This window comes from Dryobates pubescens, chromosome 3 (genome assembly GCF_014839835.1).
Source record: "Dryobates pubescens isolate bDryPub1 chromosome 3, bDryPub1.pri, whole genome shotgun sequence".
Classification (NCBI taxonomy): Eukaryota; Metazoa; Chordata; class Aves; order Piciformes; family Picidae; genus Dryobates; species Dryobates pubescens.
In genome coordinates this window covers 33,134,120-33,151,818 of record NC_071614.1, presented here as the reverse complement: position 1 = coordinate 33,151,818, position 17,699 = coordinate 33,134,120, and the positions used below count along the sequence as shown (strand labels likewise).

General features: G+C 41.4%; 1 protein-coding gene across 4 annotated transcripts in view; it reads left to right on the top strand.

Annotated features, from left to right (window-relative positions):
• The window catches only part of RUNX2 (RUNX family transcription factor 2), a 225,286-nt gene that overhangs the window by 109,806 nt on the left and 97,781 nt on the right, over positions 1-17,699 (top strand). For 2 of the 4 annotated variants that reach the window (XM_054179929.1, XM_054179930.1), the window contains one exon: positions 9,492-9,665. The exons of the other annotated variants lie outside the window; for them this stretch is intronic. In XM_054179929.1, the coding sequence (XP_054035904.1) occupies positions 9,492-9,665 (174 nt within the window). The remainder of the gene's footprint in view (positions 1-9,491; positions 9,666-17,699) is intronic. 4 annotated transcript variants of the gene reach the window in all.

Here is a 17,699-nt window from a genome sequence, read left to right as displayed (position 1 = left end):
AAAGACCTGAAAGCAGGGGTTAATCCATCCCAGCTTCCTCCTGAGACAGAAGTGTCCCTCCTGGCACTGGCAGATAGAGATGGAGCATAACAAAGGGATATGAACTGCAACTCACTTCCAGTATTGCTGGCAGCATCTTCAGGCCAGTGTTTCTTTTCTAAGTCCAGCTGCATAATTTCTATGCTGCTTAAGGCTGTCCATCTACAGAACTTGTGCATTGTGTAGGTTCTTCTACAAGTGCTCTGATTACAACAGAAAGTTCAATGATTTCTGTAATGTGAAAATTGTTCCAATAAACCTACTCACTGCCAACAGTACAAGACTTTTTTTACACACTTGAGTGTATAAATCAGAGCAAAGAATGTCACTAAGCATAGTTTTTCTGGAGCAACCACCAAATCTTTATACCTTTCAGGAGGAATAATGAGAGGCATCCATCAAACTGTCATTACAAATTTGATGCCACAAATGTAAGCTCATGGAGCCGCCAGGAATCTATAAACCTTTCAGAGGGATACGCCTGTTTTTGACATTCAAAATAAAAAATCTTCATAGATTTTTGTGGAAAACACTGATGGGCCAGCAGCTAAATGACATTTCTCAACAGTCAGACAGACTCCACACAAACTGAATAGATGTCCAGTTTTAGAAGGACAGGTTAATTACTTTCTGTGCTATTCCCAGGAACAAATAATAACTTGTTCTCTTTTACTTGCTGAGTGGGAAAAGATGTTTGAGGGTGTGTGGGTGTTGGTTTTGGTTGTTTGTCCTTTTTTTATTTTTTTGTTTTCCTAAAGGCTACTACAGCCTGTGTTCTGCCTCCATATAGCCTGAGTGTAGGTGCCTTTTATGTAATAACTTGATACTACTCAAAATACTTGGCGCTTCAAGCAGGGGAGTGGAATGCAGCAAGAACACTTTAGCAGGTCTGAGGGTGAGTAAACTCCAGCAGTTTTGGAAGGCAAGGGTAGGGTTTTCAGTTTATGTCTCTCTTTTACTTGGCATTCACAGACAACAAGAATACAAGGATTAACATAGTAGACTCCATTTATTACACTTGGGTGGATAAAGCAATTATCTGTCTATCATGGCTGTAGTAAATTGTGCAACAGCATTAACATGGGTGGATACATGGATAAATGCTGCTCTGCCACAGAGGGTGCTGATACACAAGATAATCCTTCAAGTCGAACTTGTAAAGACTGTTTTCTTTTGGAGTATATATCATGTTACCCCCCCTCCAGTGTAGACTGGAATGGCATCTTTTTCATTTTTAACCACATTTTCAGGTTTCTTTAGCCATATGAATTTTATTAGTAAGGTTATTTTAGAAATGTCCCATTTTAACGGAGTTTAAACAATCTGCTTAAAACCTGCTGCATGGGTATAAACACAGTAGTCTTCTAACACAGCAAAACAATCTGTTGAAAGATAGAGTGCAAACATGCACATATCCATCTATTATTGCTTAACTGTTGTTTCTTCCATGCCTGAATTCCCGTTGTAACCACAGAGTTCAGACTGGAACGCACTCCTGGTTTTGGTAAAAAAAACAACAACCACCAAAAACTAAAATGAGAATGCACCTTATTGGTGTCTAGAGAGCAGAATAGTGCAGCATCAGAGACCTCTGAGACTAGATTTAAACAAAGCGCCTTAAATCTGGTTTAATGGCTGTGTTTGCTTCCCCTCCCCCCTCCTTGTTTTTGTTCTTTTGAAGTAATTAGGTTTTGCAAGTGTTAAGAAAACTATCCCTTCCTGTAGGCTGGAGGGAGGCCAGATCAAGAATAATCTTTTTCTCTCCCCCACTCTTGCCCCCTTCTTTTGCTATGATCTTCATTGTCAGTCACTTCAGCAAGCAATAGGAGTTGGTGGGCACTTACTGGATAGCTATCTTTGGAGGGGGAAAATCCCTTATTCCTCACAAATATTAGTGGGTTAGTATGAGGCTGATAAAGTCAGAATGAGGAGCTCTTGCACTTCTGCAGGACAGCCCTTTCTCTCCATCTTCCCCCTTCTGCTAAAAAAAGGGGGAGGAGAAGCATAACAGATACCAGCATGCAGAGGGAATTAAGGCAGGGACCAAGGCTTGCGTGACAGTCTCTGTTTATACGAGTTGTCTTTAATGTCTCCAAGCAGCGATGCTAGCAATGTTTAGCTGGTTTCCTGGCACACGTGCACACAAATTCCTTTATATTCATGAAGGATGGATAAAGGTGAAAGCAAAGCGTTGTGGCACAAGGGAGTCCCACCTGCTCCCTCCCCGACCTGGATGGTTTGTGCTGATGTTTATATGGGGTGTTGCTCAGCTTTGTAGAGCAATCTCAAGATCCAAGTTAGAACTCAAAAGCTTTTTGAAAAGAAAAGAGAAAGAAAATAACCCCACAACACTAGAGCAAGGGAAACTGTACTCATTTACTGGTGAGCTGAAGCCATGCCACAGCAGAGGGACAGAGCAGAGTGGGTCCTGCAATGCTGCAGTGAGTTGAAGGGCTGAAGGGAACGAGTGCAAAAGCAATCCCACTCAAGACCCTTCCTCATCTGCTTGTCTTTTCTTTCAGAGCACCATTTCATTCCTTAAAGATTTGCTGCTTTATCACTGCTTTCCCTGTGCATATGTCCTGGTCCACTTAGCCCCTGCCACATGCCCTCCATCAGTCGCTTGTCTGCCAAAGGAGCAGCCTGGAACCTTGCTATGAACGGGCGTGTTTTGCTCCTCTACACAGAGAAATTTTGAGAGCGAGAGGCTCCGTTGCAGCTGTGTCCATTTGCTGAAAAAGTCCGACCTCTGGGGTCTGTCTTTCAGCTGGATACATGCTTTACACAGACCCCAGCTGGATTTTAAAAAGCTCCGAAAACACTTGTGTTCTCAAAGGCTTTGCAGTGGTTGGGTTAAGAGCCATTCCCATGGGCACAAAGGGACCACAGGTTCCACACCCATGGGACTATTTCCCCTCACCCTTCCTGCCCCTTCTTCCCTGCTGGAAGCTCTGGCTCTGTCCTGTGCCTATGATGAGCTCAGTCAACATTTGCTTTTGCTCACAGTAAGTCAGTGGGGAGATGACCATCAACACCAGAGGTGCTCCACAGGCTTGACCTCTACACAAAGATTCAAACCTGCCCCCAACTCTGCACACCCTGTGTTGGAGCCACAGCTCCTGGAAGACAGTAGCATAACTGGTTCCCCTGGGAGCTGGATATGGCCCTTTTGGAGCTATGCACCAGTTCAAAGACGTTTGCAAAAGCAGGGGTCAGGGAGGAGGAGCTCCTTGGGATTTTGGCAATTGGCCATGCTGGATCTGTTGTATAGGAACTGAGGCTATCCTCAGTGTATGTTCCTCTGTTTTTATTTCTGTTTCTCTTCAATAGTTTCAGGTATTGGGCTTACCTGTTTTGGGTCAAAAAATATATCTTTTTTTAAGAAAAAAAAAGAGACAGTCTTGTTTTCTGCCCGAGTCTGAGTGACTCCTGTTGATGCTAATGGGTCTCTGTGTACAGCGGCAGAATAAGCTCTCTAGTCTAGTGCAAACTGGTGCCCTCAGCAATTTAAAAAACAAACATTTTTTTTTCTCCATTGAGTGAATTAACTGCAGTTACTGCACCTATGTAGCTCCTTGTTTTATGAACTATAAGAACCTTTCTTATGCACAGCCTATGGCCTAATTATGTAATTATGTCTCTTGGGTGGATTATATTTTTCTTCTCATAATTGTGTCTTTGCCCAGGAGACTGGAAGGGTTCCAAGCTTTCCCCTTTCTTGGGTAAAAATTGTTTGGCTCTTTTGTATTTAGGACCTTTTTTCATGAACTTTGGATTGGGTGCATTCAGTGGGACTGCATGAGGGGAAGCCGGCCTGGGACTGACAGTTTGTCACAAAACAAGGGACACAAGAGGGACTCCTGTGGCTTGCTTCAGAGTGTTTATTTAATTGCGGAGACCTGATGTGCATCTTCAGGCTTTTGCAAATTTATGGCACTCTTATTTTTACCTCCAGTGCATAGGCTGACGCTGCTTTGGAGCAACATCTTGTTGCAATGATGTCTGAAAGCTGTAACAGAATAATGAGTATTTTTGCTTCATGCTGAATTCTCAGCATTATTCAATCCCTGCACAACAGCTGTTAGGAAGCCTTAGGCTCAGGTCTCAACGCCTTATCTAAATGTGGCTCCCTTGACTTCAGCTTTACAAGCCTGTAGCTAAATTCACATTCAACCCCATAGCAGTCTTTTCCAGTTATAGATGATCCATAGGACCAAGTGGGATGAAATGCAGGAAGATGTCTAATGAGAATTTAAAGAAAATTTGTGATGACATGTGATGTGAAATAGTCTTCTACAGCATGTACACAGAAATAAGACACTAGTGTGCTAGCATTAAAGGAGACCTAATCACTGTTTGTCTCAAAGATGTATAACATTAGTAGGGAAAATATGCCAGTTCTTTACACTTTTTTAAGCCCTTCACTTTTGGACAGAAGTGGGAATAATCAAAACTTGGGTTCTTGGTCTCTGTTGTGCTTCTGTTGAAGTCAGGGAAAGCTTGGGATGTATAGGTTGTAAATTCATCGCTTGTAAACTAGGTGATTCTTCTTTCTGCTACTCCTTAGCCTGAAGGAAAGTCTCTTTCCTATTGAAGTTTTCTTCTTTTTCAATCTCAACACTGAACCTGGAGCCTTAGAAAGCCTGGTGTTCAAAGGATTTTTATTTTGTTTGCCCTTTCCAGCTGTAGTCACTCCATGGAGTGACTCTCCAAACTTCACCAGTAGGTGATAAGCAGACTCCTGAAATACACCAAACACAAAATGTGGTAGCATTTCATGTTGGGCTGTCAACCTCCATTCTGCTTGGGATATCCCAGCAAATACGTCCCCAGCAGGTGAAAGTCCACTTTTTTACTTTCATGACCTTTCTGCTTTCCCTTGGCACTTTGAAGAAGACACCTGACTCCCATGATATTTCTTGTTGTTAAGGCAAATAAAAAAAGATAGAACTGGGCAACAACGGAAAATAGGAGACCCACTTGAGGGTAACAAAGGCATCTGTTGAAAATCTGGTAACCAGATCCCCTTGGTACCAGAAAGAAAAAACACACACACCCTGGTGGGTGGTGTACACGCTACAAAGAAAGGGAGTCCCTGAGTGTCAGCATCTGGTGAGGCCACGTGTAGGATAATCTGATTAGTTTTCAGTTCCACACCCACAAGCTGAAAGATAAAAACGCACACCCCTCCTCCCTGAGGAGGTAAAAATCTTCAAGCATCAACACCACATTTACATTCTGCAAGTCAGCCTCTTCCATGGCCTGATTTACATCTTGACTTCTCCAGTGGAGTACTGGAAGTTCAGTGATGAGAGGCGAACTCACGTCCCTTTCCAGTTACCACATCCAGCAAACTCAAGATTGCCTTCCTTTGATCTGGGAGACATTCTTTCATTTAGTTTAAACTGAACTGATTAAGCTGGAGATGAAGCTTCCTCACATCTTCTGCCATGCCTGGGATGTGATAATTGAACATTAGCTTCTATGGGCCATTTTAACATGTTCCGAGGCTGTGCTGGACTGACAAGCTAAGCAGCAGTGCAGGCACCATCTGCTTGAGTGTAGTTTGCGCTGACTCTGTTGAACTCTCATAATACTATTTTTTGGTTTTGTCGGGGTGGGTTAATGACTATGCTTTTTGTATTTAATACTTGGGTGGGTGTTTGGCTGGAAGTAGCTGAGTAACTGAGAGAGATCGTAATTGCTCATCATTTTGGAGCTAATAATGGATTTCTAATCTCTAACATTTTGTGCTATGGCAACAGACAATTCGGAACAGCTTGTATAGCTTCTGTCTATTAACTCGCAATTTTTCTCATCTTTTGTCATCTGATATCTCCCTATCCTTAGCTGTGACCTGATCAATTGCAATGTCCCCTGGGCCCCATCCTTGTTTACTAACTCTGTGACACCCTCAATCTGTTTGACTGCATTTCATATCTAAGTCTGCCTGTGTCAGTAACCATTTTGTCCCCCTCCAAGCCAGACTGGTTCCACAAAATCATCTTTATAACACTAAATGTAGTGTTGCAGGCATTGGGATAGCTGCAGCATTATTTTATTCCATTTTTCATGTTGGTTTTATATTTCTTCTTCAGGTACTTGCTGCTGCAGCAGATCACAGATTCTGTCTGAGCTATCCACACTTGCTGCCCTAATCTTTTTTCCTGAAATAAAATTACACCTCATGACTGAGACCAAGGAATACAGCTTTTCTTAGCATGCTCCCCTGGGATCGGGAATTTCTCTGTCAACAGGCACATATATCAATGAGAGATGAAAAGCAGCTTGTGGAATGAGTTTTAAACATGTATCACATATTTTATTGCTGCTGCTTATGTGCTACTCAGAAGGCCTTTTTAGAGTATTTTCAGCCCATACCTCATGGCTCCTCTGTACTTAATAGGATTTTTTTTTTCTGAACAGCAATCAGGGCAAGACATTTATTTAAGTTGCCTACACTTCTTTGTGAGCACCTCCTGAGTATGAAGTTTTTTGTTGAATTTCCTGCTTGCTTTCAATGTGAGCACGTCTTAGCTTTTATCAAAGCTAACGTGTGAAGCTGTAATGTAATCTGGCTCACTGGGACATTTCACTGGGGGAGTGTGGCTCCTTCTGTAGGTCTCTCTGTCACAACATGACTCCGTGTTACAACCCTAAATTTTAAATGTCCAGAAGGGGAAGGCAAGTCTGCCTTTGGCCCCTTGCTGGTTTCTGGGGACTTGCAATTCCATTGATGCCTGGGGTCTTCCAGATGTGCATATAGTTCTCTTCCCCCCCACCCCTTTTTTTGTTTTTGGTGGGGTGGGAGGTGGCAACACCCAAACCCACACATCTCTGGATCATTTTGGTTCAACCACATGTGGAAATCTTTCTTCTTAGGCCCCCTTTTTTTCCTTCTTTTTTTTTTCCCCTGCCTGCACCAAAGTGCACTGCTGTCCTGCTGAACTTTGTCTTCCTGTGATAGACTGAGTTCATTAGAGTAATAATACATATAATTAGGCTCTTTTCTAGCAAAGCTGTGCACAGGCGGAGTGTGATGAAAACAAAGCTGGGGTTATTTGGTACAGGTTGGTGCAGGAGTGGTGACCTATATAACAAGTGTTTGCTGAGTTATCTGAAGACAGTAAAAATGTGTATGGTTAGTGATTGTTTAGCAAGAAGTGCACTGTATGAACATTGCAGAGGATTTTTCTGTGTGTGTGTGAAAGTAGTTTCTTCAGATTTAGCAGCACCCATCTTGTACAAGCTGTAATTTCAGTTGAAAAGATAATCCTAAAAATTCCCAGGTTAGATGTTATCCTGTTAATTAAACTGCCATTAAGAACATTTTACAAGCTTACAAAAACATTGTTGCCCTTTTAAAGTGACTGATACCTCCTGAAGAGAGGAATAGCCACTCATGTCAGCTCAAACACAGAATAGCACCTTCTCCTTAAGGAGAAGTCTCCTGCCTACTCTCTGCTTTTAGACTGAGTCATCCCACAGAGAAAAATCTTACTTCAAAGTACAAAATAATGGACCAACTAATTAATTTTTAAACTTGCTAGAGAATCACAGAATCACACAAAAGTTTCTCCAAAATTAAATTCCATCCATTTTCTTCACATATCCCAACCTGAATCCTTCACTTCTCTATCTAGAACCATGATTTTTCCAAATCTAATTTGAATTTATCTGTCCAGTACTGACATCACTTTGCCTGTATATCACATAGGCACTGTGGTCCCAGCTAGATGATGTGAAGCCAGGTACTTCAGTACTGTGGTGAGAAAGGTATCATCAAACAGCATTTTTTAAACGTGTGGTAGTCTCATAGTTCAATCTCAAGATTCACTGACTGTGTTTGTGCTTTTAAAATTAATTAACCAGTGCCAGAACTGGTACTCTGGCCATAAGACCAATGCAACAGTCTGACAATGTCTGCAGAGCTGAACTCTTGTACCTTCCAGATAGTTGGCTGTGTTCAAACTGCTGCTGGATAAGGTGGACTATCTCAAGCCACTGGGGATCAAACCTGGGTACAAACCCTACCAGAGAACCTTCTTACTGTAAAAAGCATAAAAATATCCTACCCAGTTATTACTTGTGCCCTGGTACTGCTTACAGAGATGGAGGCACACATGGTTCTGGGTTGCAGTTAGGGGATCTGAGCTCCCATTTCAGCTCTGCTAGAGGCTTTTTTTATGACCTTGGTTGGTAACTTAGGATGAGATTCATTCCATTTAATGTTGACTAATGGTGAGGCTGTCTAATTAAACTAGTCATGTGTGCTCCCTCTCTGCCCAGAGAAGGAAGAGAAAGCAAATTCAGAAGGTGAATCACCATGTTTTAAGACTGGTGTCAGAAAGAAATGAGATGAATTTGCCTCTGGAAGTAGTTATTTCTTTCCATTAACTACAAGGGAAGTCTACATTAGAAGAGTTTACTCTAGATGCCAGATTTATGAATGGTTAAAGTTAAGTAAAATTAGTCCTGACCTAAAGTTCTATGCATGCCTGTTTCTCCATATGTTGAATGATAGAAATAGCACCTTCTGCACCTTGAATTCAAAGACAATATTGGACAAGGAGCATCCTATAACTACTTCGGAAAGAGATTAACTTAGGAACAAAAATACAACAATTAGAGAAGTAAAGCCTCTTGAAACATCTCAGTGGCAGTATGAGCAGGACTACATGGGGCATCCTGTTGCTTTTGCTGTTTTCCAGGTTTGGATTTTGACAATCAAGCGCCCATAAATGAGGGTTTCCAGTGCAGTCATATGGCATGAAGGCAGTTAGCTTGTTTTGAGGGAGAGAAGTAGGAGCACTGAGGAAGGCTGACCACGTAAGGAAGTGTGGGACCCAGTCCTGGCCAGCAGCTTAGAAGGTTTTCCTTGTGATACTGCTCTTCTCAAGTGACAGTGACTATTTACTTTTTTGAAAACTTCCTAGGGGAGTGGAAGCTAATGAGTAGCTATGACAGAGTTAAGGGGAAAAAAGGAGAGAGGAAAAGCTTGCATTTTCATAGCAGAAATCCACAACATATAAACCAGGCAAGGAATAATTTTCCCAATTGATAACTTGTACTTAGATATGAGACTTCCTTTTGGAAAACGAAGTTTACCTCTTTACCTAGTGTAGTTAAAACAGGAGAAGGAAAACAAAAAAAGGGGCAACAACGAAAAAGACCTTGTGTGGGTGTCCTCATGGGTGCTCATTTTGACCCAAATAACAACATTACACATCCATATGTGCACAGTTCTACTCGACAAGGCTTTCACCAGCACAGCCATATCCAAAGCACAAATTCTCCCACCAATGTCACTGTTACTTGGGGTAGCTAAGATACCAGCAAGTCCGCTAAATCTAATACTAGGTCCTTAGAGTCCATTTTGGGGATTTTTTGGGGTATGTTAAATTACTAAATCTTGTTATTAACACTTTTATTTTATGATTTGCTGTTTCCAGGGCACAGACAGAAGCTTGATGACTCTAAACCTAGTTTGTTCTCTGAACGCCTCAGTGATTTAGGGCGCATTCCTCATCCCAGTATGAGAGTAGGGGTCCCGACCCAGAGCCCACGGCCCTCTCTGAACTCTGCACCAAGTCCTTTTAATCCACAAGGACAGAGTCAGATTACAGGTAAGAGACAGAACCATAGGTTTGTCTTACACAGGCAACGGTAGTAATTACTTATGGATATTTGTGTCTGAACTGCAGTAAAAGAGGCTGTTACAGAGTGAGAGATGTGTTCTGAGAAAAGCTAGGTGGGAAGTGCATTTTTGAGGAGAGTTTGAAGCTGAAAATGTCTTTATTTTTTAAGGTATCTTTTTGCCATAAATAAAAAATAATCCAAAATAGTCAAGAGGAGTAAACTGAGTAGGAATCTGGTGAAATTTTAACTGCCACATTGCTCTGCTTTCTCCTCCATGTGTGCAGTAGTATGTATTACTGTGTAATAGAGTGAACATTTTTATCCAGCCTTTTTATTTTGCACTTGTGTTGAGGGAGGTGGTCAGCATTTAATGGTTTTTCTGTCAGAATAGTGATACAGTCTTCTCACGTGGTGGATTTCTTCCAGCATCAGTGCTGACCACTGTTACAGTAAATGAACTGGGTTATGGGGAAATCTCCAAAGGTTGTTTGTGAGGGTTGTATGCAACATTTATGATTGCATGCTGAGAGACAGATTTCATTGTGCTGAGAGAAATCACAAAGTACCATGTGTCCCAGCTTATAAAACTGAAATAAGATGTTTAACTGCGGCTGTGCCAGAAGCTTGCCACAAAACTGAGGAGAACAAAATAAACCAATTTTGTCATTTTTCTAAATTCAGAGCTGGTTAAATTTTTAAAAAGAGTTTCAAAACAGCCTCCACCTAATTTTGGCTATTTCTACACTCAAAATTTATACAGACATATTTGTGTCTCTCCAGGATGTGAAGAGGTGTTGCCCCAAGTAGTTCACTTGCTTAGAACTATTGGAGAACTTCACCTAGATACAAGACTGTCAACAAAACCCTTGGTTGAATTTACTAGACTGATTCCAAACTCAGTTTTGCTGCTACAATTGTATCTACACAAGGAGTTCTTTGCCAGTGTACTATATCAGTATTCCTTTACTGGTATAGCACTCCTAGTACAGACATAGTCTTTGAGTCAACCTAGGAAGATTTCTGGTTTCGTGTTTCAAGTGGTTTTGACATGATACCAGCTGAAACTCAGTGGTTTTAACAAAGTGTTGTGGCTTTCTTCTTCTTTCTTTTTCTTGCTTTTTAAATTCAACTGGTTCATTAATTTGCAGTAAGAAAGAGAAGTAAGCGGGTTAATTTGAACCCGAAGCATTCAGAGAATTGAAATAAGAAAATAATTCCCATTGTGACAAAGTTCTCCCAGATGTAGAAGTCTAGTTTTAACTTGTCTGAAATATTTATAATGTATTAAATATATTGATCGTGCCCATTACATGGTATCTGCTTGCCCATCAGCCTTCTAGAGCAGGCATTTTTCCCCGGGCTTATTGTTTTGTTCATTGGACATGTGAAGTCAGGGCTCCGGTGCATATCATTTTTCGGCTAAGAACTGCCCAATATTTTTTCTAACCTACTGTTTCATATCTGGTGGTGTTTGGGGACAGTTCCCAAGAAAGCAAGAAGAAAGCTGGGGCTATAATCAGCTTTATTCCTTCTTCCTTGTGCTTCCATAGTTTACCTATTGTGCAACACTATATCTAGGAGAGAAGGAGGGTGAAATTCTTCTCGACCCCATCTGGTGATCAGCTTATGCCCTGAAGCACGAGAACTGAGATCCCCTTGTAATTTTCTTCCTAGTTAAGTGTAACCTCATATGCTGCTTTCATTCACATAAATGCCTCCTGTAGAAAATGTTGTGCTGGGTTTGATTAATAGAGTACTTCTCTGCCTCATTATGAATAAGCAGCAGCATTTACAGATCCGGGAGGTGAAAACTGCAGATGAGCTTTAAATAAGCCTGTCTGAAAACAAAGCTGTGTGGCATTCACTGTCTTTTTTCTGCAAATTTAAGTCATCAGTTCAAAGCACTGGCTGGGACTTCATTGAGAGAGCGAAGATGTGGTGATGGTAGGGCTGAATCAAGGAAGGCAGGCTGACTTTCCCATCCATTGTGGATTATGTGCTTTTCTTGCTAGACAAATTCATGCTCACAGGATACTTTAGAATCTCAAATGGCTCTCATTTCCCTGAAAACAGTAAGAACTTGACTTCTTATTAAAGTTTATAGTGCATAAGTAGTCTGATACAGAGTTTTCCATGTTATTCCCTACCCTTGTTCTCAATTTAGAAAAGACAAACATCCAGCCTTCAGAGGCTACTCCTTCACTTTCTGGTAGCCCTCCCCTTTAATAAGGTGAATAGCATGAGCGTGTTACATTGGTGTAAGCACTGTTGATTGTGCTGGTTTTTCCAACAAAGATTACAAATCTGTAAAGCCCTATGTGTTTTGATGTTCCACCAAAGTGCTGGGATGCTTTTTGCAGACAGTCCCTCTGAGTTCTGCTGGGGTGAACAGATTCTTGTTGCCACACAACCTGCCAATGAGAGACAAAGCTGGTGCCAAGATGAGGCACCTCTTTGATCAGTGTTAGGTTACCATGGGAAATTGCTAAATGTCCATGTGTTTGGTGTGGCAGTAGGGAAAAAGCTGTTTGGGCTGTCCATCTCCACCAGTTTCCTTGTTGTGGTGTGATACTCAGCGTGAATTATCCACTGGCTTCTTAACATGGTCACTGGGCTGGTATGGCTTGAGTATGTATTAATGGAATGGACCCTTGTCTGAAAAACAAGGGTGATTTTTATTACTTCTGTTAGAATTAACCAAGCATTCCTTTAGAAATACCTTTGTTTCTTAATATTTTTACCTAGTAACACAGGGAAAATAATTAATTCCTAATAACTTTAACAGTAAATACTGGTTTCCTATGACAAAATCCATATTGTTGCTAGTAAGCACATAAACTGTTGCTGTTTCATTCCACTTGAGGCCTTGCATAGCTATTGCATGATTAAACAGAAATAATATTTAAAGCCTGACTCGCCCACACCTGAGCCTGAAAGAACTCAGCACTTTGAGCTTCATTCTTATGTTTCTTTTCTCTGTCTAGGTTGTGTTTATTTTCCTCAAGTATCAGAGTACAAGTTGTACAAATCACACAGTCCCAAACCTACCCCAGGACCAGGCTGTGGCTGTACAAGGCACAGAGTTGCCCTTATTCAACATGGCATTTTAACTAGGATTCTGCGAAAGCAACATTGAAGGGTCATTAAAAAACAAATCGTCCAATAAGCAGATGCCTTTGCCGAGGCAATGCAGATTCAATTTGAACCCTGCTTGCTGCCCATAAATCAGGAATTCTGTCTGTTAACATTTGGATACTGGTATATTTGCCTTTCCCCCCCGCTTCCCCACACGGCACTCGCATAACTCACGTATCCGCTTACATGCCCGTTTAGACACTGATCTGTTGCATCAGTGTTTCAGCATGAAACGTGGAAAACTGTTGTTTCTCCACAATGCAACTGGTGAGAATTAGCTTATTTTGTCCAAGAAAAGCCATGGGTGTAATGGCAAGAATGTGGTCTGCATGAGGACCCCAGCAACTGGGCTGTAGGAACTGTGAAGTGGTACTTAAGTGAGGTTTCATGCTCCATCACCACTGTGGCACCGTCTGATCTATAAGCAACCTGTGACTTTCATCTCTGAAATAACAGTGCTCAAAAGCAGATTACATGTCTTTTTTTTCTTTAATCCCTTTTCTTCTTCCCCCCCTGCTATGCACTTTGGGGACATTATGCTTGTTTCTTATAATTTTTAGGGTTGTAGGAAGCAGGTTTAAAGGCTTCAGAGCTGGCTTACCTGGAAGTTAGTGAGGAGGCCCTTCTTCACTAGCAGACAAGGACTGGTTTCAGGGACAGTGTAAACTTCAGTTTGCTGGGAAGAACCTTGGGCAGAAAGCACCTTTGACTCTCACATGGAGGATGCAGAAGGTACCAGCTGCAGGCAGTGGACTGGATGCTGCCCTTTTGAAGAGTCAGGGACAGGGCAGAAAGCTGTGCTCATCACTGTGTTGTCCTGGGCTCTGGATATGAGGCTGTGTAGCATCTGCCTCAGAGACCAGTGTCTGTTTTCTGAGATCAGGTTTGAAGCAGGAACTGTAGCTATTACTAGATCAGCACTATGCAAGTGCCCTGCCAGGGGTTGGCTGTGTTTCACCTGGAACCTGAAGCACACACGACTTTGTAGCTGGTGCACGTCAATCTGAGAGGACAAGACAAAGCACAGGGTTGGCTGGAACAGATAATTTAGAAATAGCCCAGTAATAACAGCCACAAGACTCAGAAGATGAGGTGGCAGAGTTGGGCTTTCTGCTGCCATGGACACAAGGGTGGCTGCAGTCTGCTGTATTTTATGCAAATTGATTGAATCCTTCAGGCAACTGGAGAGTTGCCACTGAGAGCCTCCATTTGGTGAAGCTTGTGTCTCTTCTATTAAAGTGTTCTTTTGACTTTACAATGCAGTTGTCCTACTGGCATGACTTGTTAATTTTATTTTTTTTTCCTTTGGAAATGTGACTCTTTGGGGGGTGGGAGTAGAAATAGTTTTAGAGGTTCTTCAGGCCAAAATCTGGTCTTAATTATGCTTCTTTACATTGGGGTGTAACATCACTGGGTTTGACTTCATTGATTGAACTGGGCAATTCAGATCAAGCCCTGGGCTTTTAAAGATGTCTAAGAAATAGAGAAGAGAAGGAGGCTGAATTTTGTTTTTGTTTGGCTGGGGGATGTGGTGTTACAACAATAGTTGGGTTACTCATGCAGAAAGTCATCTTGGCTTTGTTAAGATCAGAAGTGAGAATAATTGCTTTAAGTGTTTACCAAAGATAGCTCCAGACAGCTTGTTTTTTAGTATGGACAGCAGCACGAATATGATCATCAACAGCCAGTGCTGGAGCTGATGGCTGGATTTAAATGGAGGTGGTTTTGCAAAGTGTGTGCACATGTGTGATGTTGTGGTGTTACAGATGGTATGTGGAGGAGCTGTGAGACTGTGATCATTCTCTGATCATGTAACTCATCTTGGGAGATGGGAAATGTTTGGTGTTTTTTTTTTTCTGTAGTAAATCTATCTGCTTCATGATCTAGTGCCAAAGGAGTGGAAAAACTAGTTCTTCAGGGCTATTTATGTTTTGGGCTTTTTTCTTCTCTATTGACACTTCAGAACATTCCCATTGAAGGAAGAAAAGCCGTGTTGCTAGAGAGCCAATGTCGTCAGTGGGAGAACAGTCACTAGAGTCTTTATTTTCTTTCCCTTTCTTTCTTTCTTCCTTTCTTTCCTTCTTTCTTTCTCTCTCTTTCCCTTCCTTACTTTCCTTTCCTTCTTTTTCTTTCCTTTCTTTCCTTCCTTTTTCTTATTTTGTTCTTTTTCTTTCTTATTTTTCTTTTTCTTATTTTTTTTTCAGTTTTAGACAGTGCAGCAAATTTCAGACTAATTTTAAAAACCACTTATTGTCCATTAAACATCAGTGCCCATTACCCCTAGATACAGTCAATCACAGACCACAAGAGTCAAGAACCACACATATCTCCCACTGACTATAAATGTGGCAGTAAAACCTATTCACAAAATAATTTTCAATACTCAGTATTTCCTGCTTCAGCAAGGAAGAGCAAACACGACAGTGCTGTTTGTGCATTAGTTTAGACCTCGCCCCACTGACTTGTTTCAGCCAAGCTGTGCCCAGGCTTTCTTAGTATACACATGGCATGCCCTGTTGTGAATGAATACACTGAAAGCCACGCTGTTCTTCACACCCACGCAGCATAACAGAAATGTTTACAAAAGGAGGACTGCTCTTAGTAATCACTCACTCCAAAATTTTCAAGTGCAAATGCCAACTCAGAATGGCCTTCTGTCTCCTTTGCTATTGTCAAATGCTGTGCTAGTCCTTCCCCATGGTTGCCCTATGGAAGGATGGGGGACTTTATCCCAAGTGGTTTTCTGTACTTCTATATTTGTGTTTTCCCTTGGTTTGGAGGGATTCCTTTAAGGAGGAGTCCATATTCGCTCTGCCTCAGGGCTTTAAGCTTTCTCCTGTGTTCTGGGCAAACCTTGGCCATTACCAGTCAGCAGAGGTTGGTTTTAGAGCATTTATTCTGAAATCTGGGGGAACTTGTGTCTTCAATTTATGGTTTCCTAATGGGCAAAAGATAACTCTAAGCCAGTGAGCCTCAGGGCAAAACTCCCCACCCTACCTCAACCATGACCTCAGCCGTGTCTTGGTGTGAAGAAATCACAATAGCCCTCCAGCCTGGAGTGTTGTGATCTTCTCCTCAGTCACTGAGCTCTAATGTTATCATCTGATGTTCAAATTGGTTGAGGGTTTTCCTCTTTTATTATTTTATATTCCCTGAGAAGACATAATCTGAGTTACTTGGAGTTACTGAGTTGCTTGCATTCTAGTTTCAGAGGGGCTGATGTTTGCACCTGTGTATTTGGGTTGAAGTCTTCCAGCCATGATAAGCACCCCAATTTGTGAGTGAAGTGCTCAGATAGTGCCTGCACCTTAAAGAAATGATTGGTTAAACATTCATCCTTCTTGTGTCCATACAGGCATTCACAATTACTGGATTAAGGATGTTAGGCATAAAATCAAGTCTAGCTTGGGTGTTCAAAGTGTTGAGTTCTTCTCATGTCATAAGCAGTGCACTACCAGAAGTGGCATGAGCCACCAGAAGGCAGCTCCTTTTCTGAGCTTATCACCATCTTGCACCAAATTCCTGTAAAAACATCCTCTGCTGTGATTTAGGGTTTTTTTCAGACTTTACTTGCTATATAACTTCCTTTCAGTATTTGAGCTGACCTAAACCCAAAACTTTAAGGGACTCTGTTTTAGATTTGGAAGCAGAGATTGAAAAGCTCTTGGAGTTTGAAGGAGCTTGGATTTGAGATTGTGCTCCTGACACATCATTAATTTTAAGATTGTTTTCCCAGCAAACCTAGGCTTTCCGTTCCCAGTTGAAGATCATTTAGCATTGACTGCATGGTGAATTATAGTAGTGGAATGAGGCAGAGAAATGTGTCGATATCAGATGTAACAACAAGCGGTCAGTCAGGTTTGAAACTGTGCCAATCTATACAACTCCAGCCCTGAAATTGTTAAAACAAAGAAGTTCATTACATTTAATGATCAAGTGTCCTTTGGATTTCTGAGGAGTTTATGTTAACCATTTATATTACTCAGCTCTAATATAAATGACAAACTCCAGGAAAATCCTCTTAAAATTAAACTGGAAATTTGGGAGGTGGGTTTATATATTTCTATATAGTTATTTTGCTTCAAGGAAATACCTGCTTTCCAGACATTTCTTCAAACAAATCATGTCTGAACAGAAAAAGCAAACAAGGAATAGCAGAAACTACAAGGTTTTGTTGTGTGGAAGAGCAGGGAAAGGGGCTTAAAAAAGAAAAAAACCAAAAGAGTTGAATTTCCTGAAGAAGTGCCTTTGCTTATGCCATGTGGCTATCACATTACTGTCTGCAGAGCAGACCTCTAGCACGGTGCTCTCTTGCAGGAGATTCTCTAAGAGAAGGGACCTGATGTGCTTCACTGAGAATATTATGGAAAATTTGGAAGGATAGTCTACACTTTCTGAAGCAGTGCAAACTTGGAGGTTGAAAGTGCTTTGTTTTTACCAATGTAAAGAAATAATAATTTATGAGTCATTCAGTGGTATCTTTATCACCAGATATTCACTGTGAGCAAATCCAGCCACCAGTAAGTGAAAGTAGGCTTCCCTGTCTCTCACTTAGGGCAGTCCATCAGTACGTCAGCAAATGTAAACAGTATTTATCCTTAGAATGATTTCCTCTATAGTAAGTTGTAGAAAGTACATCAAAAGGCCTCATTAGCTTCTGATAGCTATCCCAAACCATTTTCTTTCATATTGTTGTAATTGAGGTGACTCAGGTAGTTGGGCCAGCATCCAAATGTGACATTTTTGGACGGATGCTGGTAAGATTAATGACATTTTCCGTCTCAGGTAGTATTTTCAGAGCTAAAAACACTATTGTGTAGTGTTTAAACAGGATAACAACAGACGTGCCAAGTGCTGTCTGGAGTCTCCCCACCTCTGAAGTCCAC